At 39.5% G+C, this 26,101-nt stretch overlaps 1 protein-coding gene across 1 annotated transcript in view; it reads left to right on the top strand.

Moving 5' to 3' along the window:
- LOC150081745 (trypsin-2-like) overlaps nucleotides 1-26,101 on the top strand; it is a 68,307-nt gene that overhangs the window by 5,797 nt on the left and 36,409 nt on the right. Inside the window, exon 2 of the mRNA XM_090380303.1 lies at nucleotides 2,682-3,177. Within this exon, the coding sequence (XP_090236429.1) occupies nucleotides 2,682-3,177 (496 nt within the window). The remainder of the gene's footprint in view (nucleotides 1-2,681; nucleotides 3,178-26,101) is intronic.

Raw genomic sequence — 26,101 nt, 5'->3', positions numbered from 1 at the left:
GCATCTGAAACTTACTACGATCTCTTAAAAATATAGCTTCTTTTCCGGGAGCTATACTCTCAAGAATTTCACGTATCGCTGTTCCTGGCATTGTCATATATCCGACAATCATATAGTATGTGCTGCCAGAATTCCATGGCTCCGCAAAAACAAAGGTCCGTGTTACTTAGTCCTAAAGCTTGTAAAATAATAAGAGGAGTTAACCTGAATATAGTATGTAGAACGCTTCCGTATGATACTGTCCAGAAATTAAAATCGAAAACTTACATTAGAGTAAAAAATAAATAATTAAAAACCAATTTAACATAATTCAAATCAATTAAAAATCATAATTTTTAATTGTGTTAAATTGATTTGAATTGTGTTAAATTGGTTTTTAATTATTTATTTTTTACTCTAATGTAAGTTTTCGATTTTTTCGTTTTAATTTCTGGACAGTATCATACGGAAGTGTTCTACGTACTATATTGAGTTAAACTCCTCTTATAATTTTACAAATATTAATATCAACGTAGAACGTATTAAGTATTACAGTTCTGATTCACACTATCTTAGTCCTAATGTATATAATTTCTCATTTATTGACCAGTGCACTGTTAAGAAAAATGACGACTATAAACTAGCTGTAAACCAATTGTGAACTTTTTCATTATTGAGAAAAGTCACGTTCGGGATAAACAAGTTGGTCACTCTTCCAGAAGGTATGATATCCCATCTTTTCTGCCATAAATTGATTACTTCATTCATACATATTTTCTTTTCGCCTCTACAGTCAGCGCGAATATTGATCTCTATCCCAAAAATTTCGGTAGGAATTTCGGTAGGAATACGGTAGCAAAAACCACGATACAACAAATGTCGATCCAAGGGTAGCGCTCCGGCCAACACTTGCAGCGCGGCAGTAGATACCGTTCTGCCCACACTTAGAATACCAAGAAGCATGATGCGTTGTATGGAATTTAGTTTAGCCCGAAACGTAGCTATTTTAATTCTATGGAACCAGGCTCCTGCAGCGTACGTAGTTATAGGAAGGAATACTGCCTTGTAATACAGAAACAGTGTTTTATGTGATAGGCCCCAGTCAGACTTTGAAATTCTAATGATAGCACCAGAAAATTTCCTGATTTTATTGCTTAAATATAATAAGTGCTGGTGAAATGAAAACTTACTGTCCACAATAATTCCCAGATATTTGGTAGCAAGGACCATAGGTAACTGTACACCATTCAACGTGATCTGAGAAGGTCGATTCGTATCCAAAGCTGTTTTAAATAACATCATTTTAGTTTTGTAAGGACTAATAGCAAACTTATAGCTTTGAGCCCAAGAACTTCGAGCCTCATTGCCACTTTTGGAAAAGAAATGAAGATATTTAAATTATGCTTAATATATCTACCCATACTAAAGAAAACAGAGCTGAGCTTTTTACGTGGCTTGCCTCAAACCTGAGCGCTAATACAGATACAATAGTAATGGGGGACCTCAATATGCCACTACTAAAACATCTGGAGGCAAAAAAGTGAATTGGATGGTACAATGCAAGCCTTAAATATAAACCAATTGAATACACCAGCAACAAGAGGAACTCAGTGCCTGGACTTGATTTACTACAACACTTCAGATATAAGATTGAAGGAGAACGTTATGAAATTCGCGTGAGATCACCGACCACTCACATTTGAAGCCACATTAAGAAGACAACGAGACATCCGACAGTATAACAAATGTAATTTTCTCAACAAAATATATCAAAAATGACGTCATTGAAAAACACCTTACCGAATAAAACTGGCAAAACCATATATGTACTGTATATCTCTTGAGCACCGATGCTGCCTTAACAACTCTCGCAATCACTTTTACATATAGCGCAAGAAGGAGCTTCTAAGGAACTAAAAGTGTCAGAGAGGGCAAACCCTTGGTTCAGCCCACAATTAAAAATAATTTTCAAAAATAAACAAAAACTGTACAGGAAATGGAAAAAAACAGGGCATCCAGAGTAGTAATGGGATACGGTTTGAATGAAAAATCGACGCAGAATCCTTTGCGAAGGGGTGGGGGGTACACAAGGAGTGGGAAAAATCGGTTTATATTTTTCTGGTGTTAGTTTGTTTTTATCTCAATAGATGGCGATAGTTGTAATTTCTGAATTTAATTTTGCATTTATTTTTCGGGGTATGATATCCGGTCGTCACGCTTGGTGAGCGGGCCTCTTACCTCACGCCTGTGCAGTGATTCCCTGACTATTACTGGTCTCGTGGTCCTCTGTCGAGATGGGGCATAATGGTCAGTCTATTTTATTTTATTAATTTTCAGTTTATTTGGTCACGTATTGTTGTTAGTTTACGTTTATACTTTAGTGAGATTTCAGATAATTTGGAAACGGATGCCATCGATGGGGCGCCGCTAAATTTCTTTTAATTGGCTTAATTTCTATATTATTTTAGGAATGTTGCTTCAACACTACCCTTTTCTTCTTTACCCCCCCCCCATATTTTTCTGTTATTGTTATTTTATTTGGTTCAGTTCATTTTCACTCTACTGGTTTGCCATGCTACTGGCAATATTCTATTTTAATTTAGCTTTTTTCAGCTTTCATATATATATAAGAAAACTTATAATAATTATAATTAAGCGATACTAAAAGTTATATATATTTCTTTTTACTCCTTTTTTGACAGTTCGATGAATATTATGCACTTGATGATAAGTATAACATCTCCAGAAAGGCTCCGGACCAACTATCTTACGATGACATGTATAGTGAATGGTCCACCTGGACCAAATGCTCTCGAAAATGTAAACAGTTTCGCACACGCATTTGTATTCTTCCAGAGCACTGTGAGAATAACATCCTGAAGGAAGAGAAGATTTGCCACGGCAATCATTGTCGAGAGAGGATCGTTGTTGCGCCACAGAGTGGAGAATTTTCTCACAAATTGGGTACAGCTTCTGAGTTCATGGTTCTTTACCATCTTCAGGACTATGTGTATTCTGACTGGACAGACTGGACCCCCTGCAGTCGCTCTTGTCGCACAAAGCGATTTCGCAAGTGCGAGATGGCTAATGTCTGTGGGAATAGCGTGGTACAAGAAGATGCTCTTTGTTATGCTGAAGGTTCCACATGTGAAATTCAGTACAAAAAAGATTTCCAGAAGGAAGACTCTACTTCTAACGGTAAGTTTTTGGTACTATTGTATATTAAGTGGTAAAGTCCAAGAACCTAGGTGATACTTATTTTATTTTATTTTTTGCTATATAATAAATACTGGAAATAAATTTCAGAAGTAAATTTGGGTTTTTGCACGCAAAAATAAACAGCAATAAACATTTCTAATGGGAAACGTTTATTGCTGTTTTTATTAAATTCAAGACTTAGTCAATGGTGAAAAGTCTCCGAAAATAGTACACACTTTACTCTATTAGTTTTTTTCGAAAATCTGTTATATACTTTACTAGGAACACCCTTTCTTTGCCGACTGCGGATAATTATTTTCATAACTGCAAAGAAATGAGAAGCAGGCATAAAAATTATATACACTTCCTCAGTGGAAAACCAGCGGACAAATTTATTAAATTTTTTCACTGCCTCTATTTAAGATTAGCATTAGTAGAGGCATACGATGCAAGAAAAAAATAATAATAATTATTATTTTAGGGTTGCCCGTAATTAAATACATTAATCCGTATTTCTGTCTGTAAATTGCGTATGTTCTATGGTCGATTTGCCTGTTTTTGCTGGACGAAAAAACCCCAGTTACTGGCGAGAAAAACCTTGCTATCTACGCCTGAGACCGACTAACTCAGTCACGGAGTGAAAAAAAGCCCACTAAAGTTCCTCGCGACATCGACGGGATTCGAACCCGGGCTTTTTCCACCCGCTGTGGGGAGGACGGTGACGATACCATTGTGCTACGCGCGCAGACATATGATGCAAGAAAGCGAGCTTATGCAGCATCAAACAAAAAAAAAAAAAAAACCCTCCCATTTCACCCCTCCATTCGTTCCAAATGAAAACAACAATGGGCCCAACATCGAACCCTGGGGAACTCCACTAATAACATTTGTCCACGAAGAGCAGTGTTCATTGATTACCACTCTCTGTCGTCTCCCACTCGATCATTCCTTTATCCATTGTACCAACTTACCCTTAATGCCATAGCTCTCCAATTTGTACAGCAGTCTTCCATGTGCAACAGTATTAAAAGCTTTCCTGAAATCCAAGTTTATGTTATCAAAATTATTTTTGGCATTCAGTCCCTTTGTGACCATATCATAGTGTCCAACCAAATTGGCCAGACAAGACCTCCCTTTAACAAATCCATGCTGTGTCTTAACTATTACTGCAGTCTTGTCTAGATGATCCTGCAATGCTTCTTTAACCAGTGATTCCATTATTTTCTCCGGAACAAGTTAAACTAACAGGTCTGTACTTACTTGTGTCACGTTTTGAACCCCTTCTGTGAATTGGTGATACATTTGCACACCTCCAGTCCATGGGGACCTCCCCTGAATCCAAGGAAGCTCTCATAATTATGGCTAAGGATTTGCTTACTTCCTTTGCTGCTTCCTTTAATATAACTGGATAGATCCCGTTCACCCCAGGTGCCTTCCTTATGTTTAACTTCAACATTTTCTCCTCCACTTTGCTCTCAGTTATTACAAAATCACTTAGCTCCCTGTTAGCGTTTGATAAACTTCTGGTGCTCCCCTCATTGAATAACTTCTCATGCGTGAATGTAGATGCAAAATACTCATTCAGTTTATCAGCTACCTGAGCATGATCTTCAACAGTCAACCCATTTATGTTACGTGGTCCAATATGATTCATCCCTTTCCTTCTAGAGTTGGCGCCTCCGTAGCCAGGTGGGCAGGAGCAGTAGTGCGTAGCACGTGGTTCTTGATTAGACCATGGTTCAAGTCCGTGACCACCAAATACGGAGGAAGCGGAAAGGTCAGGGAATGACCACCGCATATCTCCGGAGCAATATGGCCTTAGTTGCTAATTCTCCTAAATGACAAACAAACAAACAAACCTTCTAGAGTTTATGCAAGTAAAGAACTCTTTGCTGTTTTTCTTTGCATCCTTTGACAAAGATTTCTCGGAATCTTCTTTTGCCTGCCTAACCTCCTTTGTGACTTGATTACAGACTAGTTTATACCTGCCTAGGCTTCTGTGTCACCTGATACTTTATATGCATCCCATATATTCTTCTTCTCTGCCACGAGCCTCATTAATTCATCTGACATCCATTTAGGCCTAAACCTTGAACAGTATTTCTTAGTTGGGATGAAAAGGCTAGTAGCCTCCAAAATTAAGTCCCTCAAGGCTTCCCATTTAGAATTCAAAGTTGGTAACATCATCAGTTGATCCTACTGTACAGAATTTAAAAACTGTCTGAGATCTCTTTAGTCACCGTTACGAAAGCAAAAGCCCTTCCCTTTAGCCTTGATGGTAGTTACATCTTTAAGTAATTCCCACATCAGTACATTGTGATCACTGTCACCCAGTGATTCCTTTATCTATAAATTCTTAAAGCATGAATAATCACTGCTGATAATCAGATCAAGAATATTACTCCCTCTGGTTTCCTCTCGAACATGTTGCTGTAGAAAACAGTCATCCTAGCAAGAAACAGTCACACTAGCAAGACTTTTGTGGATTTATCCACAAAAGTCTTGCTAGTGTACGAGTGACCAACCCACAAGTTCCAGTCAATATCTGGAAAGTTAAAATCTCCCATTATAAGACATTCTGATTTACTGGGCCACTCTATTTCTCTGCACAATTGCTCATTATACTCATCAGATTCCTTAGGGCTACAACACACCTATAAATCTATGGAACTATATTTGTTTGATAAAATCCTCGAGATACTCTTGCTTTTCGAATCGTCTTTACGTCTTCTGGAAATCCTTGAGTTAGTGGGAAACTGTATCTTTGTCAAACAATTGGTGCGCAAACTTGAACGAAAGTCGGTCCAATATTCTTCTTCTAAAATTGACCTGTGGCAAAATCAGATAAGGAGCACACCAGATACTTTGAAACAGTTTCATTGCCTCACATTTAAAAACAAACTAAGTTTCCCCACCACTATTTATATTCATTAATATTCGAAGAAAACACGGTTTTTAAAACCTGTCTCTTGTATGTAGGTCTAGGAGGGACCAGGCAACAGCCACCACTATGAGATAACTTGTATTTAAGCTTGGGAGTGAGATTTTAGCTGGTCTTTGATTGGGCAAAAGCACATAGAAACAAGCTGACATTAGGACATGACAGAAATAATGCGTTTTGTGACATAAGATAGCAAAAATAACACTATGCTAGCTTAGAAAATGTATTTTCAACCTGCTATATAAAAACTACAATCGTTTATTAAAATTACTCCGCAAGGGACCACTTTGTATCTTCAGATTAAAACATTCTTTAATTCATGAACAATTTGGGCAACGGCTTTTGCCATCCCCTCTTTTTGCCTTTGATCCACATCCTGGTCTGTTATTTCAGTTCACTGCAAATACTGCCAACAAAAAATAAACAGATGTGTTTTTAAAACTGCCTTCCTAAGTCTGGGGACAGATGCAAGACAAACATCATCACCACCAATGAATAAACAGATATCCATTAATTGAAAACAGTAACTGTCAGCGTTAGTGGTGGTAAAGTGTAGGTTACTGAGATTAGGAGTGATGCATTCTGCTACATAACAGTTGATAACCTAACCAGAGTAAGCCGTGCTTAAACTCTATAAGAGTAATTTTAGATTTGTGCCAATATTCAGTGTTATTTTGTTTTTTGTTAGTATTTTGTTATTTAGTTCAGTATAAAAATTCTATAATTATTTTTCGAATTAACCATGGAGAAAAAGCACAAAAGCGGTGCTTTTAAACACAAAATAAAATGTGTTGCTGATGAAGCTCTAACAAAATAAGTTAAAATAATTCCAAAATTGACTTCATATTTCGCTCGTCCAGAAACAGAATTAACATCAACGACAAAATCAATCTACAACTTTTGACACCGACCAAATCGGAAAATGGCCATCGATTGAGATTGAGCAAGAGAACGGCATTCCAAAACCACCTGAAGAAGAAGAAGAATCCTCCAGTAGACCATCTGCCTCCGCGGAAGAAAATGAAGTTTAAACAACGTTGAAACTGAAAATATCAATATCCAAAATCTTAAAAAAGAGAATTATCCCACTGACATTGCAAACTATCCACAGAATTTAACAGCAGATATGAAGACTTTTATTATAAAACACGGTACTTGCAAGCCAAAAGGACCATTTCCGAAAATTAAAATTGATCATTTTCGGTAAAATATTACACAACCACTAGTAGATCTGGATTAAAAATGAACAGGCAATGGCTGTGCTTCTCCAAAAAACTGGATTCCGTATATTGAGAGCCATGCAGGATGTTTTCTGGAACTAGATGCGACTGGACGAAAGGCATCAGTAATTGGAAAAATTTGTCAACTAAAATTAACCCGATGACCATGAAAATAGCTGTAAACACGTAGAAGCCTGCATCACGAAATAAACATGGAAAAGAAATACAGGACTTGATATAATTATGGAAGAAAATTTGCCTGAAATTTGTTTTGGAGAAAAGTATTAGAACGGGTGATTAAAATAATTCTAAAATTGTCGAGAAATTCATTACCTTTAAAGGGTCACAAGAAAATTTAAGTGATATTTACGTTGGAAATATTTTGTCGGATGTATAGTTGTTAGCAGAATATGATCCAATTATGGAACAGGTTGTGGATTTACCGACCGAAAGCCTTTCTTATTTAAGTCCCAAAATCCAGAATGAAGCTCTTGAATGCTTTGGCCAACATTTAAGAAAACAATTAACTTAAAGATATTAAAGAAGCAACATATTTTTCCATCATTGCTCAAAAATGGATCAACTAAGCTTGGTGTACCATTATGTCCATATTGTAAAATATCTGTATGACGACAGGCCTAAATGTACAGATATCAGAGAAACCTTCTTTGGTTTTCTCTCCATTACTGATGAATTAGCTGCTGGAATAACGTCAGTTATTTGCGACTCCATAAATTCAAATGATCTGGATCTTTCAAAATGCCGTGGGCAAGGGTACGATGGAGCAAACACAATGAGTGGTGCACATTCAGAAGCACAATCCCGCCTAAAGGAATTACAACGGAATGCGTTGTACGTACATTTTGCGGCACACAATCTAAATCTACATGATGCAGTGAATGAAGCATTGGAAATATCCAACTATTTCAGCATTGTTCAACGTATATATGCGTTTTTTGGCTACAGTATCAACCGTTGGGACTTATCTCAAATTACAAGTGAATGCGGTATTGTATTAAACAAATTAAATGCAACTCATCGGTCTAGTCGGCTTGCATCTATAATTGAGATATTGCATCTATTATTGCTATAAAATTGAGATTTCCCGTTTTGCTAAAGGCATTAAATAAATTTATCATATATATGTCGTATAAGTTCAATGCTTAGGCGTCACACCTTTTCAAAGTGCATTAGAAAAGGTGTGACGCCTAAGCAGTGGAATAATGCAATCATAGTTTTGCTGCATAAGAAAGGAGATAAATCAGAAATTGGAAATTATAGACCAATTAGCTCGTTATCCCACATCTACAAGTTGTTCACAAGGGTCATTACTAACAGATTAGAAAAAATACTTGATGAGAATCAACCGAAAGAGCAAGCTGGCTTTAGGACAGGATTCTCAACTATGGATCACCTTCACGTAATATCACAGCTAATGGAGAAAGCAAATGAATATAAAACACCATTATGCCTGGCATTTGTGGATTATGAAAAGGCATTTGACTCCATACAGTATAAGGCAATGTTTCGGGCACTGGAAAGACAAGGCATAGATACCCCATATATTATGATTTTGAAGAAAATATATGAGAGTGCTACCTCCTTTATTAGACTAGACAAAGAGAGTAGCAAATTTAAAATCGAGAAAGGAGTTCGACAAGGAGACACAATATCTCCGAAGCTGTTTACTGTTGCCCTTGAGGAAGCTTTCAGAAGATTAGACTGGTTGCAGAAAGGAGTCAATGTGAACGGAGAGTACCTAAACCATTTACGATTTGCAGATGACATTGTGGTCATAAGCCACGATCCCAAAGAATTACAGGAAAATCTTAAATCAGTTATGCACAGTTAGTAAGGATTTTGGACTAAAGTTGAATATGGCTAAAACACAAGTAATGATGAACAAGTATGCCACGGAAAGGGAAATAATGACTGAAGGAGCAGTAATTGAAAAGGTGGAGTCATATACTTATCTGGGACAAGTTATTAGCTGTAATAATGATAAATGGCTGGAAGTCAAGAGAAGAATATATTTTGGATGGATAGCATTCAGGAAATATAGTCACATACTGAAGAGGAGTATCCCAGTTTGTCTGAAACGTAAAATAATGAATCAATGTATACTCCCCACCATGACTTATGGAAGTGAAACTTGGGCACTCACCAAAAGAATGGAAGAGAAGCTGAGAACTACACAGCGAAGAATGGAACGAATTATATTGGGAATCAGACTGTTAGATAAGAAAAGAAACACATGGATTAGGCAGCAAACTCAAGTAAAGGACATTCTTATCAAAACTAAAGAACTAAAATGGTCTTGGGCAGGACACATAGCTCGAAGACATGATGACAGATGGACTAAGAAAATAACAGAATGGTACCCAAGAGGAGCTAGAAGAAAACCTGGAAGACAAAGGCGGAGATGGATAGATGAAATTCATGAGTTTTTGGGTAGTAAATGGATGGCCAGTGCTCAAAACAGAAAGAACTGGAAAGTTGCTGGAGAGGCCTTCATCCTGCAGTGGATTGAAAATGGCTGATGATGATGATGATGATGAAGTTCAATGACTTTCATTTAGTTACTTTGTGCTACAATTATCAGGGATTTGGTCATACAGCCAGAACATGTTAACGCACAGACCCTGTCTGCAGTCACTGTGCAGGTATAGGACACTCCTACACATTCTGTACTCATCAGCGACAACAACCGATCTGTTCCAATTGTAAGGCACAAAATCGAGCTGCAAATCATTCCGTAAGGAGTAAGCAATGTCCAGAATACTTGAATGCACTTAAGTTGGTCAAAGAAACATCATGGCAATTTGATAACGTTAATGGCAGATATTCATAATCACTTAATTCTTAATCAGTACAATGCAAAATCGAATGGTAACCTACGTATACTACAGATTAATGCTCAGAGATCAAAATCGGTGGCTGATGAAGTTAGACTAGTGTGCAGCAGAGATAATATTGATATAGCCTGCATACAGGAACATTAGTGAAAGGTCGGACTACAGGATATCCACTTTCAGCTCGTGTACTCTGTGCAGATGAATCAGACTTAAGAGCTGCAATTGTAGTGTTGAATATGGACATAGTTATTACTGTTATAAATTCGTTGTGCTCTTCACAGATGGTGTGCATAGGGGTAGAGTCGGATCTTGCCTCATTCTATCTATGTTGTATGTATTGTCATCACTCAACAGACATTAATTTCTACATCAGATTCATGGGACTGGTTCAAAATCGCTTTGTTAGTAATTCAATAATATTTGCGATGGATTCTAACGCAAGATCAGCATCGTGGTTTGATAGAATTACATATCATCGTGGTCGTCAACTAGATGAATTCTTGGCTTGGTGTGGATTCTTTATACAAAGTCTACCAAGTTCAGGTAGTACTTTCTTCACTGTTAATGGAGAATCAAATATTGACTTGACAATCTGTAACATAAGGGAAGCTGGTATCGTGGACGATTATCGATTAAGAGCAGACTGGGTCTGCTCTGATCATCGGGCAATTGTATTTTGGGTCAGGGACATAACAAAACTAGCTCCGTCTCAGGAACAGTTACGACGATTTGCTATCCCAAAGTGGAATAGGTTTGACAAATATATTCATATCCCACTTGGGAATATGGGTATTTGGGAATTCAGTCAGATGTCTGGAGAAAATGCAGTGGAGTTATTTCAATGCTCTCTCTTTCAGTCTTCCAGCACATCTATGAAGCAAAAGAACTGTAATAGAATTCCAGTTAAATGGTGGTCTGGTGAGTTAAGCCAACTTCGGAAGTAGGTTCATAAAACGCGGAAAGGTACCAAAGCAGTAAGCATAACAATGAAGAGGAGGAAGTGAATGTACTTAAAGTAGAGTATCAGAGGATATGGAGTGCATACGTGCGTATGATATCTAAATCAAAATTAACTGCCTGGATAACGTTGATTAGAACAGTGGGCAATGAGAACCCATGGGGAATTGTATATAAGCTATGTACTGGCAAGACTAAAATATATAATGGAGATACAGCATACTCTATTGGAGGAGTTGACCAGGAAAGTACGAGTTGGAGAGAAAGTATGTCTGCGATTTTGGATCATCTGATTGGAGATACTATCTCTGAGTAAAACGAAGAGGAAGAGATGTTGATGAAAAGGCTTAATCATGCTTACTCTGGGGTACATGACAAAGATCTCTTTAGCATGATTGAACTCTGTGATGCAGTACAACGTATAAGGAAAAATAAATGCCCAGGGATGGACCTCATTGAAGGAGAGGTCATTAAACGGAATCATCGACTGATACCAGGGATCCTTCTTGAACCTTTTAATAGCTGCCTGCATGATGGGGCCTTTCCATCACCATGGAAGGATGCCCTATTAAAACTGATACTGAAGGGACCATCTAGGCCAAAGAATGATCCACGATCTTATCGACCTATTGCTCTCCTCCCTGGATTAGGAAAGATGTTTGAAAGGATGCTGGCGAGACGGATTACTGACTATACTGAAAAAAAACTTAGGCTAGTTTGGCAGACAATATGGTTTTACTCCAGGTCGTGGAACAGAAGATGTGCTTCGGGCATTGCGAAACTATATATTAGGCTCGAACAGTAAGTATGTCCTTGGAATCTTTATTGACTTTGAGGGAGCTTTTGACTCCATTCAATGGAGCAGCATTCTTATGATGTTGAAACTTGCAGGCTGTTCAACTAAGATCTTTAGGGTGGTAAAGGACTACTTCACGCACCATACAGTGACTATTAAGCTGTCGGTTGATTATATTGTATGAGACGTGACCAGGGGATGGATCCCACAAGGGTCGGTTTTTGGACCACTAATGTGGAACCTAGTTTTGGAGGACTGGTTACGTAGGGACTTCAAGCATACAAATATGGTGGCATATGCCGATGATCTTGTGTTGGTATTGAAAGAAATACACGGATGCAACTAGAAACCAGGTCACAGCAGGTTTTGTTTGAACTTTATAACTGGTATAGGTTACATAAACTGACTGTATCAGGAACCAAAACAAGGACAATGGTCTTTAAGGATCAATTTTCGAGTAGAAGACTCCCGGTTGTTAGAATGAATGGGTCGAGCCTAAAATCGGCAAGACAATTAAAATACCTAGGCATTATGTTTGACGAATCTTTGATTTTCAACTGACATGTTACTTATCTATCAGAAAAGATGAGGAAATTTATTGGGATGATTACTCGAATCACTAGAGTTGGCTGGGGAATAAAAGGTAAGGCGCTGAACTTGCTATATGAATGTGTATTTATCCCCATGGTAATGTATGGTGCACCACTTTGGTTTGAACGTGTAAGTGCAAAAGTATTTACTGGAAAGCTCAGTTCCATTCAAAGAGTAATGCTCCTTAGGATGTGCATGGCATGCAGAACTGTGTCGATCCCAGCTTTGCAGATTGTGACTGGAAAATTGCCTGTTGATCTGCATTTATTGTATTGTACATAGGCTTACTTCATCTGCCGTGGCATTCCCTGTTCTTTTCTGAATATACAGGTGGACATTTTGGCAGATCTCAGGAAGGAAAGGACAAGAATCTGGGATGCTTTGGTAAAAGTCTGGCAAGAGCGTTGGAGTGTTTGTGATAAAGGGCAGTTTACACAAAATGTTTTCCCAGAATTAAGAAATGTAGCCTCGATAAAATTCAAATGGTTTGCTCCAAACTTACAAGCTATGTTCTTATTAACTGGTCATGGTTCGATTAATGCAAAGTTGCATGATTTAGGGATTAATGAAAGATCTAGTTGCCATTGTGGCAAAAGAGAATCATGGGAACATATTATGTACAACTGTGAGGAGTACTGTGATCTACGAATTAAATTGGTATCTCGGGTTAGTAATCTCAATCTTATGGCAGAATGCTGAGAGACAATTCTATTTGATAAACAGGAGAACTTCTTGGCTTTCCAAGCCTTTTCAACTGCAATATTTCTTAGGCGGAAGACTCTTCTGTATCTGGAAGTCTTGGATTTGTAATGCGGTATGGAGTAAGGTGTAAGGTGTAAGGTATATTGATGTCATGCGGCACCAGGGGTTTCCCCCATCTCCGCGTTGCTTTCATTGTGGGTGTACCAGTTTGCTGGGAATGCCAGAGATTTAAAAGTGTGTGGGTATTGTACTTGTGTAATGTCGTGTACCGTTGTTCATCTGGTCATTTAGCCGCTGGACCCCTGTTGGAGCCCAACGTTGCCCCACCTTCGCCCCGTGGAGGCAGACCAGGAACCCAGTAGACTTAGTTACTCTGGCAGGTCCTGCCGCTTAGTTTACTGAGATTTCGGCGGCTAGGACCTTAAAAAAAAAAAAAAAAAATCATAATATGTATGTATATGGACATGTATATACTCATTTCACTTGTCTGCATACACCATATGTTGTATGCCAATACACACCGCTGGGGGGTTTGATATTACATAGATGGATAGGCTGAGACTGGGCGAAGATTATTTTGAGTGTTGCTAAATTTAGTGTGTGGGGCGTTCGCATTGTATATAGATAGAGTAGGAGGGGAGACAGAAGACTGGGGGGTAAAGACAGAAATATGGGAGTGATAGAGAAGATGCCCCCAGTTGGTCAGTGAGGCATGCCCATGCCTCACCAGAGAGGAAAGGGGAGGGGGTTCGGCGAGGGGACACAAGGAGTCTCCGCCCCGCCGTGGTAGGTTTGGAAAGGAATCGAGTCAGGTGCTCGATTCTGGTCCCCAACGAGTCTTGATGGCAGTGAAGCTGCATGGTTCAGGTCCATGTGGGCCTTTGCAGATTCAGGGTTCAGTCAGTCGCAGAGTTGTAGGCCATGTCCTTTTATTCTCATTGGAGGTATTGAATTTGTTGTGGGAATGGCTTGTCCCATTCAGTTTCCAGTTGTGTTGTTATTTGCTTGTTGGGCTAGTGTGGCTCGGCGTCTGTTAAACAGTTTCTGTGCAAATTCGGTGAATGCCATGTTACCATGCACCAGCACCCTGGGTCCTGGTGAACACCAGGATCCAGGGTGCTGGTGTGAAGTGGATCACTGGCCACAGCAATAAGCTTACTACGCCGAAAAGGACAATTAACATTGGCGAATGGAATGTTCGAACGGGGCACCACGTTGGACAAAAGGAAATCATTGCCCAAGAACTACTTAGGTGCAAGATATTAATCGCGGCATTATCCGAATTAAGGCTCACCGGGTCTGGAACGATGATCATCCAACCACCAGCACCTAACGAAGTGGTTATGCTATTCTACTCTGGTGGTGAGAAACGAGAAGCAGGAGTGGGCTTTATGGTCGATGCTCAGGCCACCAGTAGTGTGATCGCTTTCCAACCAATATCGAACCACCTGGCAGTCCTTACTGTCAAGGGCACCATCAAGACCCATATTATCTCCGCCTATGCGCCAACTGAGACTAGCCTGGACCCGACCAAGAATGACTTCTACAACCAGCTCCAACATACGCTGGATTCAATTCCGCAGACAGAAGTGATCATCCTCCCAGGGGACTTTAATGCCCATATTGGCGTGGACAGATCTGGTTGGGAAACAACAATGGGCAAGTTTGGCCATGGGAAGATCAATGACAACGGCTTACGTTTGTTGCATCTAACAACCTGATCATTGGAAACAGCCATTTCCTGCACCCTCAAAAACATCAACTTACATGGCGAAATCCATCTGGCAAGGACTCAGCAATTCTAGACTACATTTTGATCAATGTCAGATTTCGCTCATCACTCATGGATGTTCGTACCATGAGGGGACCTGATTGCGGATCTGATCACTACCTCATCCGGGCTAAGGTGCAGCTCAAATTACGGCATGCAAAAAGATCATCTCGGTCAGCCAAGCTGGACTGGAGGCAGCTAATGAATGCTGCCAACAAACAGGCATATCAGATCGCCCTATCCAACCGCTTCGAGATGCTGGCCGTGCTCGAGGATATAAATGAAGAAGAAAAGCAGATCTCTGATGCCATCCTGGAATGTGCCAAGCCCCTATGTCCACCTGCCCGACATCGAACGCAACCATGGATATCAGATGAGTGCCTCGACCTCGTGGACAAATGGAAACAGGCAAAGTTGGTCGACTTTGAACGGTACCGGCAGCTAAACCGAGAAGTCCGACAAAGAATGACAGCAGAAAGAGAAGCATACTGGAACCAAGTGGCAGACGATCTTGAAGTGGCGGCATCCAAAAACGAGTACCGCACTCTCTACCGCACCCTCAGATGTCTGAGTGTAAAGACCAAATTGACTAGTGACACCATCAAGAATGCTGATGGGACCTTCGTGCGATCACCATCCAAACGCCTGCAACGGTGGAGTGAATGCTTCAAAGCTTTGTATAATCACGACCCACCTCAGGGACCGCCAGCAACAGCACTCTCGATCGACCCCCCTGAGGTCTCCATGGTCGATGTTGAGCCTACAGTAGAAGAAGTGAAAGCAACCATACAATCCCTGAAGAATGGCAGGGCACCAGGAGTGGACCAAGTCACCACAGAAGCGATCAAAGCCGGGGGAGATGTACTGCTTCGCCGACTACACTCACTCCTCAAAACCATCTGGTGCACTGAACAAATTCCGTTAACATGGAGGAAAGCCATTATCGTACCGATCCACAAGAAAGGTGATAACTGGGACTGCAAGAACTACCATGGCATCAGCCTCCTTTCCATCATCGGAAAGGTCTTTATGAAGATCATCCAGTCACGACTGCAAAAACATCGCGAGCAAACCAGTCGAGAAGAACAGGCAGGATTTAGACCTGGGCGAGGATGCTGTGATCAAATCTTTGCCATTCGTCAGCCGATGGAGGAGAGGATCCAGTGTGGACAGCGAACCGTCATTGTTTTCATTGACTTTAAGTCTGCTTTCGACTGTGTCCTCCGGCCTGCCTTATGGAAACTACTAGAGGTTGAACATGTACCTCGAAAAGTCATCACACTCCTCCAAACTGCATACAATGGTTTAACCAGCCAGGTGTGCATCCAGAACGATTTATCTGAGGAATTTACCATCCAAACTGGAGTCCGCCAAGGGGTTGTAGCCTCCCCGTTGCTTTTCAACATCGTGGTCGACGCCATTATGAGGCAAGCATTCAGAAACAGACAGGGCATACAATATGACAAGGATCACTATGTGACTGACCTGATGTTTGCTGGTGATAGTGCTATCCTTGCCGGTAATGACGCTGAAGCCACGGACATCCTCTACGACATTGCCCGCATTGCCCGGCCATACGGTTTGAAGATCAATGCTGGTAAGACAAAGGCCCTGACAACAGATGGGTCGCAAGCCACCATCTATCTTGAAGACGTCCAGATCGAGCAAGTGCAGGACTTTAAATACCTTGGGTTGCTGGTCCAGGAGAAGAAAGTTGTATCCACCATGGAAATCCACAGCAGAATTGGACAGGCGGCCACTGCGTTCGCCTCGCTCAAATGGTGTCTGTGGAAGAGGACCAACATTTCCACAGAGACTAAAATCTGACTCTTCCGGACTTTGATCCTGCCCATTCTTCTTTACGGATCGGAAACATGGATTTGTCTCAAGTTAGATTTGAACAAACTTGAGGTATTCCAAATGCGATGCCTGTGGCAGATCTTGGGCATCTCTCTTCGCGACTGCATCACTAATGATACCATCCGTGCCAGATGCCAACAGCAACCAACCATTGCCGACCAAATCCAGAAGCGAAGGCTCAGATGGTTTGGCCACGTATGTAGAATGGGCATGAACAGAATACCATCCACACTCCTTTGGAGACAACGACCCACCCAATGGAGCATCCAACGGACCGCGCCTAGGAAAACGTGGGCCAAGCAAGTGGAAGATGACTTGAAGAGCCGATGTCTCGACCTTAACCAGGCCAGGACTGAAGCCATGGATCGTAAGGTATGGAAGAACATCACAGAGCAAGTCCGAAACCCTGCGGCACCTACAGCAGCATACTGGTTGCGTGGCCAACCGCCTCCCCCAGCTGCCAGCTAAGGACCAAAGAAGAAGAAAGAAGAAGAAGAAACCGAGGTCACAACCCTAAAACAATAAAAACAATTAGCGGTCACTTGTTTATTGGGCTTTTCTGTTAGTACAATCTATCATAAGCGGACAGTAAACTCAATCTTACTGAATTTGCGATAATACCGACAGCTGGAATTCTGTGGGTTATTATGGTAAAATATGTTTATACTTCCATGTGATCTTCAATCATATAAAAAAATTAATTTTGAGATCTTCTCTTCATTCCTTTTTAAAGCTTTGTAACTCGTTACTCCGTTCTGACTTGCGCGTATCGTGTTACTTGCAATTTGTGTGTGCAGTGTCCCTTGTTAATGATTGCTTATCTTGTTACTGTTTTAAATTTTAACCCCCACCCACAAATGTCAGTGAACAGAAATGTCAACTAGTTAGTTAGGTATGTACATATTACAGTACATATTAATTATTCCGATTATCACGTTTATTCTTCCGATTTTGCGGTATCATTTAATTTTTTAATTGGTAAGGTAATAAAGGGTAAATTTGTGCTTAATATATCTTCGCTTTTATAGCCTGTTCATAATATTAATCCTATTTTGGCTAATCAGAATCGCTGTTTAATAGAATTAAAATTCAATTCACAAACGTGATTACAATGACCACCGCTTTCTACACATCGATAGTGAACGGTACTTTACTATGGTGACTCCATCGCAACGTGATTTGATTGTACACTGAACCAATTGCAAAGGGGGGGGGGGTACATTGTATTTTTAACTATTTACGTAAAACTTCGGATAATTGGGGCAGCCGCTTGTTCGGGCCAAAGTGCACTAGTCCCAATGAGTCCAAATTAATCGGAATCGACTGTATATACTCACACACACAGAATCGGATTTAACAGGCAGTAATTTGAGTAGGGGTGCCACAAAATAAAATAAATTACTTAAAAGGGATGCTATCAAAAAAAGTTTGAAAACCACTCTGCTAGCCTGTCATAAGTTAGCTGTGACACAAAGAGATCAGTCGTTAAATTTCATTAAAAATTTTGAACTTAACAATTTGCACAACTCATACTTTTTGAAAAATTATGAGTTGTGCAAATTGAAATGATCGACTTGTTCGTCCTCTCAATTTGTAATTCTGTTGGTCTATTTTCCTCCTTTAGCCATTTTTGGGCGTCCCTGTCACTGGACATTTGCGGTAAGTATGCCAAGTAGCTTGTCGAAGTGGACGGTACTTCGGAATAGGCACGGATGCAACGTCCTTGATGTTGATATTTGTTTTCGGATATTCTTACTTGTGCGCTGAAAACAAATTATTTACTTCTAATTTAATTTTCTGTTAGTCTTCCCTCCATTTTCCTCATGTCGCGCCTAACTAAATTTCTGTTTAAACAGAAATATCTGAGCTCCTGACAATGTCGTTCGGCCTTGAAGCCTGACCAATTAGAACACTGCATCTCAGAGCAATAAAATAATGCTCCCCAGTGAAGTTTGGTGAGGTGACAATAGTGTGTTTCCGCCTTAAGTGTCACTGCTTCTGTGTGAGGCTTCATATTTTTAGCAATTAACTCAGCCAGTAAGTAGCTGGCCTCTTGAGCTTTATTAGAACTTTGACAATTTTGGTAAAACTCAGACTGTTTTCTTTGGTTATTTGAAAGTCTCTAAAAATATATTCTAGGCTTGTTAGCCAGATAGCTATATGATTTTGAGTTAAATGTCTCTTTAATTTACTATGTACCATTGTTTCTTTAGACAATATGCACCATAGATTACACCTTTTGGGCTAGGACTCTATCTTTAGCCCCAAACAAAGTAAATCCATATTCCATATAACTGTCCAAATACTGACGATTTTTCTTCCTCACCTTCACGGCAGACTTGCTCGAAGAGGTAACAATTATAATTATTACTTCTTTATTGGAACCTCCACCTTTGTCTACTTTTTCATCTTTACCATAGTCATCTGGGTGTTTGTCTTCTTTTTTGCCTTCACAACAATCATCTTAGTTGTACACGTTGGCACTAATGATATCAAGAGTAGGAGACCGGCAGAATTGCTTAACTAGTACAGGTCACTGTTGAAAAAAAGCCGTGAAATAGGGTTGAATTTGAAAGTGTCTGCAATTCTGCCCAGACACGATAGGAGGGAGTATATGATGAGAGCCTTGTCGATCAATTCGGCCCTGGAAAGATTGTGCAAGGCTCAAGGGGTAGAATTTTTTTCAGCCTGGACTGTACTTGTTAACAGGAGAGATTGCTTCTATAGGGATGGGATACACTTAAATAGAAAGGGTGAAAGAATATTTGCTGATGCTATCGAGGCAGTGTTAGGTGGGTCGGAAAACTGCTAGCTCGGTGGGAGACAAAGACGAATATATTAACAGTAGCCACTAGCAGAGGTGAAAGAGATTCTTGCACTGCTTCTATTGGAATGCGCAGAAGCCTGAAAAACAAGATGCAGGATATTTCAGAGACTGCTGGGAGTCATTGCGGTACAAGTAAACACATGGGTTGTGTTACGGTAGCTAAGAAAACGAACAGGTGCATGTATACACCAATGCTAGGAGTTTAGTAAATAAATTTGATGAATTTGAGGTATTGCTCAAAACATCAAAGCCAGATATTGTTGGGATATCAGAGACGTGGTGTCACACAGACATAAGGAATGCAGAACTGGAATTTGGGGAGTACAACGTCTACAGAAAGGATAGACTGGATAGGAAGGGAGGAGGGGTTATGCTATTAGTTAAGAAATACATAAAATCCAAGGAAGTGAAGCCAGTGGACATCGCTGGACAGGCAGTGTCGAGTCAGTTTGGTGTGACATAAGCATTGGGAGATCAAAATTGAGAGTAGGAGTGTGCTATAGGCCTAATGACTCTGATGAGTATAATAAGAAACTGTACAGCGAAATAGAGTGGGCCAGTAAATCATAGAGTCTTATAATGGGAGATTTTAATTTCCCAGATATCGACTGGAATTTGGGGGCTGGTCACTCTCACACTAGCAAGGCTTTCGTGGATTTATTGGATGATTGTTTTCTACATCAGCATGTTCGGGAGGCAACTAGAGGGAGGAATACTCTTGATTTGATTATCAGTAGTGATTCTTCATGCATTAAGAATCTGCAGATAAATGAACCACTAGGTGGCAGTGATCACAGTGTGCTGAAGTGAGATTTACTCAAAGAGGTAACTACCATTACGGGTAAAGGGAAGGGTTATTGCTTTCGTAAAGGCGACTACGATGGACTGAGACAGTATTTAAATTATTTAAAGGCTGATCAAAGGCTATACAGTGGGACCAACTGATGATGTTACCAACAGCAAATGCAAAATGGGAAGCATTCAAAGAACTTATCTTGGAAGCTACTAGGCTTTACATACCAACCATGAAATATTGTTCAAGGTTTAGGCCTAAATGGATGTCAGATGAACTGATGAGGCATATGGCAGAGAAGAAACATGCATGGGATACATACAAATTAACACATGACACAGAAGCCTATGATAGATACAAGTTGATCTGTAACCAAGTTACAAAGGAGGTTAGGCAGGCGAAGGCAGATTACGAGAAATCTGTGGCAAGGGATGCAAAGAAAAACAGCAAAGAGTTCTTTACTTATGTAAACTCTAGAAGGAAGGGGATGAATCAGATTGGACCACTTGATATGGATGGGTCAACTGTTGAAATATTGTTCAAGGTTTAGGCCTAAATGGATGTCAGATGAACTGATGAGGCATATGGCAGAGAAGAAACATGCATGGGATACATACAAATTATCACATGACACAGAAGCCTATGATAGATACAAGTTGATCTGTAACCAAGTTACAAAGGAAGTTAGGCAGGCGAAGGCAGATTACGAGAAATCTTTGGCAAGAGATGCAAAGAAAAACAGCAAAGAGTTCTTTACTTATGTAAACTCTAGAAGGAAGGGGATGAATCAGATTGGACCACTTGATATCGATGGGTCAACTATTGATGATCCTGCTCAGGTAGCTAACAAACTAACTGAATATTTTGCATCGACATTCATACATGAGGAGTTGTTTAGCGAGGGGAAAGCCAGAGGTGTATTCAACTCTAGCAGTATGCTAGAGAATCTTGTAATAACTGAGAGTAAAGTGAAGGAGAAATTGTTGAAGATAAACACAAGAAAGGCACACGGGGTGGATGGGATCTATCCAGTTATATTAAAGGAGGCAGCAGAGGAAGTAAGCAAACCCTTAGCCATAATTATGAGAGCTTCCTTGGACTCAGGGGAGGTACCCACAGACTGGAGATGTGCAAATGTGACCCCAATTCACAAAGGAGGATCAAAGGCTGACACAAGTAATTATAGACCTGTGAGTTTAACTTCTGTTCCAGGAAAATTAATGGAGGCACTAGTTAAAGAAGCACTGCAGGATCATTTAGACAAGACTACTGATATATAGCTCTTACACACCATGGTTTTGTTAAGGGGAAGTCTTGTCTGACCAATTTGATTGGATACTATGATGCAGTCACAAAGGAACTGGATGCAGGGGATAACTTTGATATTATATACTTGGATCTTAGAAAGACTTTTGATACTGTTGCACATGGAAGACTGCTGCACAAATTGGAGCAGTGTGACATTGGAGGCAAATTGCTGCTATGGATAAAGGGGTGGCTGAGGGGGAGAAGACAGAGAGTGGTAATCAATGGACACTGCTCGTCGTGGACTAATATTATTAGTGGAGTCCCTCAGGGCTCAGTGTTGGGTCCATTATTGTTTTCTGTATTCATAAATGATATTGATGATGGTATATCAAGCTTAATGTCGAAGTTTGCAGACGATACAAAGGTAGGCAGGGTTGTCAAGGACACTACTTACACTATGCTGCTGCAACAGGATCTGGAAAGGTTGAGCAGATGGGCTGAGAGGTGGCAAATGAAGTTTAACATTGACAAATGTAAAGTACTACACATGGGAAACAGCAACCCCAGAGCAACGTATCAACTCTGTGGTACTACACTGACAGTGGTAGAGTATGAAAGGGACCTGTGGGTGGTTGTACAGGCAGATATGAAGTTCTCTGAGCAGTGCAGACGGGCTGCAAGAGTAGCTCATGGTGTATTGTCAATGATATATAGGAATTTTTCTAGCAGGGATAAGGAGGTGATTATTCCCTTGTATAAGGCAATGGTCAGGCCACACCTAGAGTACTGTATACAGGTCTGGAGGCCTCATTTCAAGAAGGATGTAGAGCTGCTGGAACGAGTACAGAGAAGGGCAACAAGATTACTGAATGGAACAAGGGGTGCTCTTACGAAGAAAGGCTTTAGTTTTGCAAATTACAGTGTCTGGAGACTAGGCACCAGCGAGGTGATCTGATAGAGGTGTATAAAGCCTTGAATGGTTTGAGCATGCTCAATGCTGATGGGATTCCTCCTCTCGCTCAGAATAATCACCTGAGAGGGCATAAATTCAAATTGAAGAAAGACAGATGTAGGATAGACGTGCGGAAATTTGCCTTTAGCCAGCGGATGGTTGGTTGATGGAACAGACTTCCATCCCTTTGTGTGGAAGTTGATAGCCTAAATAAGTTTAAGGCTCAGCTGGACAGGTATTTTGAACGAACAGAGGGGTGAAGTGGAAGTGTTTTTTTTTTTTTTTTTTTTTGGCTGATGCTGCATAAGCTTGCTTTCTTGCATCAAATGTCTCTACTAATGCTAATGCTAATGCTAATCTTCATATTTTCTTTTCTTGTCCACCAAACTTGTAACAAACTTGTCCAACCTACTATCAAGGGTATTACACTAATGGAAACTTGTGTTTGCACAGGTCTTTACAGTACTAGGTAAACATATCAGCTGATTATTCAATAATCTTTTTAGTCATATTTACTGTAATGAAAAAACTAATACCAGTTTTTTCTAAGATTAGTTTTTCTTCTTTAACGTTTCGCATCGCGCTATTTCTGCCGTCTGCTTACCCTACCATCCTATATTGACTTCTGCTTGCCGAAAAGTTGTGATTCTTTTGTTAAGTTGGAAACACTATGAGAGCTCACATGCTCACGTTTTACTAAAGCACGTTTCTGGAGGTCACGACCATAAAACAATAAAAAACAATTTGCACTTTCCAGTTTATTGGGCTTTTCTGTTAGTGCATCTGATTATAAACGGGTAGTAAACTCGATCTAATTGCATTTGCGATAATACTGATAACTGAAATTCTGTAGGTTTTTAGGTTATTATGATGAAATGTGTTTCCTCTTTAATGAAATCTTCAATCATATAAAAAACACAGATAAATTTTCAATTTTCTCTTCATTCCCATTTTTTAAGCTTCGTAAATTGTGATATAAATTAAAAAAAAAAAGTTTAAGTAACTTAAACCAAAATTACCGGGCACTCTGGTTGAAAACAACAGGGCTAGCATAAAAGGGCTGAATTAGCACAGGGTCAGTGGATATTATTTGCATTTCATTAACTAGACTGGCACGACCAGTGTTGAATCCAGAGCGTTTGCACCGGGGGGATGTAAACTTCGGGGGGTATTTGTAGTATATATTTATTATTATTTTAATATTTACAACATACTGTATGTCTATGTTACAAAAAATCTGTATACAACGTATTTATATTTAAGCATAAATATACAGATTATGAATATTTATATTTATGGATGTTATAATAAGAGAATATGAGAAAACAAAAGGAAATATTTATTATTTAACATCTAAATAATAATAGTCAATTCACAAAAACCGCATTACTGACAAGAATCACAGTTTAATAATATGAAAATCACTGATTAAAATTCGCAAAAAAAAAAAAAACAAGACAAAAAAAAAAAAAAAATATATATATATATATATATATAATTTTTTTTTTTGCGAATTATAACTTGTGTGTATATATATATATATATATATATATATATATATATATATACAAGTTATAATCAAAAATACAAGTACTGTATTGTAATAATCTTATTCTTCTTTGCTTTTTTCTTTGCATGTATTTCAATCACTTCATTTATTAATTTTCCTATAACTCATTTGGGCGCTATAAGCTTTAAGCAATATCACAGTACTTTATAATAAAACGGATATAAAATGTGTTGTTTATAGGCTGTGACCAAACCGTCCTGTTTTCGGTGTACAAAGGAAGAATTAGTCAGACGTAGACTTTTGCTTTAAAAAAAATAAAATAAAGGGAATGTGAAAAGCATAAAGCGAAACTGCCGACGATCGTATTAGTGGCTGCAGTAGATTCCCCTGAAAGCCCCGGGACACTATAACTACAATATCATCCGTCAGCAAACAATTCAGCGAATCTATTCGCGGCCTCCAATCTTGTTTGCGATATACAAAGTAAACTGTTTGTGTGAAACGAGATGATTCGTGTGAAAATAAATGGAACCTGAAAACCATAAAACAAACCTGCAAACTTGAAATGGTGACTTTCAGTTACAATTTGTGCAGCCAGAAATAGTACCCATTTAATTATTTTGAAAATTTCGTGTTTTTTGAATTTTAGTAAATTAATTTTCACCGTGTACCAACTAACAAGTAACACACTTAGTTTATGTGATTTTTCGTGTTGTGTTTATTTGACATACATTTATTGAATTCGTGTTTTTTAAAATAAAATTTAGTATTTTTCACAGGGCGGGATTTTATTCCACGGGGGTGAAACTCGCTCCCGGTCACCTCCCCCTGGATTCAACATGATGCAGCACAAAAGCAGCAGAGGGGACTCGGCACCGCGTAGATCAGCGGTTCCGAACCGGTGGTTCGCGAACTACAAAATATAACTAATAATAAACAATAAAATAAAATTAAATAAAAAGTAAAGAATTGCCAAGGAAAGAAACCACATCTCCCACAATTCCATATACTGTAATTATTCTACTATCTTACAATATATCATGTTAAATAAATATCTAAAATTATTTCTTGACTAAATGTCTACGAGTATGAAAAAGGTTGTTTATGCATGTGTACTGCATTTCCATCATTTCTACTACCCAGGTACTATGCATGCATCGTTTGATTACATCTCATATTGTGAATACTTTCACAACGATTTGCCCAGGTATTGAACTGCTTTGAATAAATAACACTTCGCCAATAGAGAAGACTAATGTCACTTATTCTCGGCGGATACCACTACCCAGACGGCACCATTCGAAGCATACTCATCAGTGGGTGTGCAGGTAACCTGTTGTTGCAATACTGAAAATCAAATTATGAAGTATAACTCCACAATATGAGAGATGCTTGAATGGTGTGCATGGTTTAATCTAAATATATTTCTTGACTAAATGTCTAAGAGAATGAAAAAGATTGTTATGCATGGGTAATGCGAGATACAATCAAACAATGCATTCTTACTACCTGGGTAGTAGAAATGATGGAAGTGCATTACCCATGCATAAACAACCTTTTTCATACTCTTACACATTTATTGAAGAAATAGTTTTAGATTAAACCATACGCACCATCAAGCATCTCTCATATTGTGGAGCTATAACTCAGTTGTAACTTTTGCAACATCAGAGTGCCTGCCCACCCACCGAAAAGAAGCCAACAAGCTTGGAAACGGTGCCGTCTGGGGGGGCTGATGACCACTGAGTTTCCTCGAACAGGTAACGACAATCTTCTCTACTGGGGAAGCGTTGCCTATTCGAGGAATATATGAGGTGTGAGTTGAAGGAGCAACTGTCCCTTTCTTCCTTCTACGGCATTTCCTTCTTCTACCTCTCCTACTTTCACCTTCCTACATCTTT

Source organism: Mastigoproctus giganteus, chromosome 8 (assembly GCF_048544385.1).
Source record: "Mastigoproctus giganteus isolate SK-2022 chromosome 8, ASM4854438v1, whole genome shotgun sequence".
Lineage (NCBI taxonomy): Eukaryota > Metazoa > Arthropoda > Arachnida > Uropygi > Thelyphonidae > Mastigoproctus > Mastigoproctus giganteus.
The sequence above is the reverse complement of the archived record's forward strand: the minus strand, read 5'-3'. Positions and strand labels throughout refer to the sequence as shown.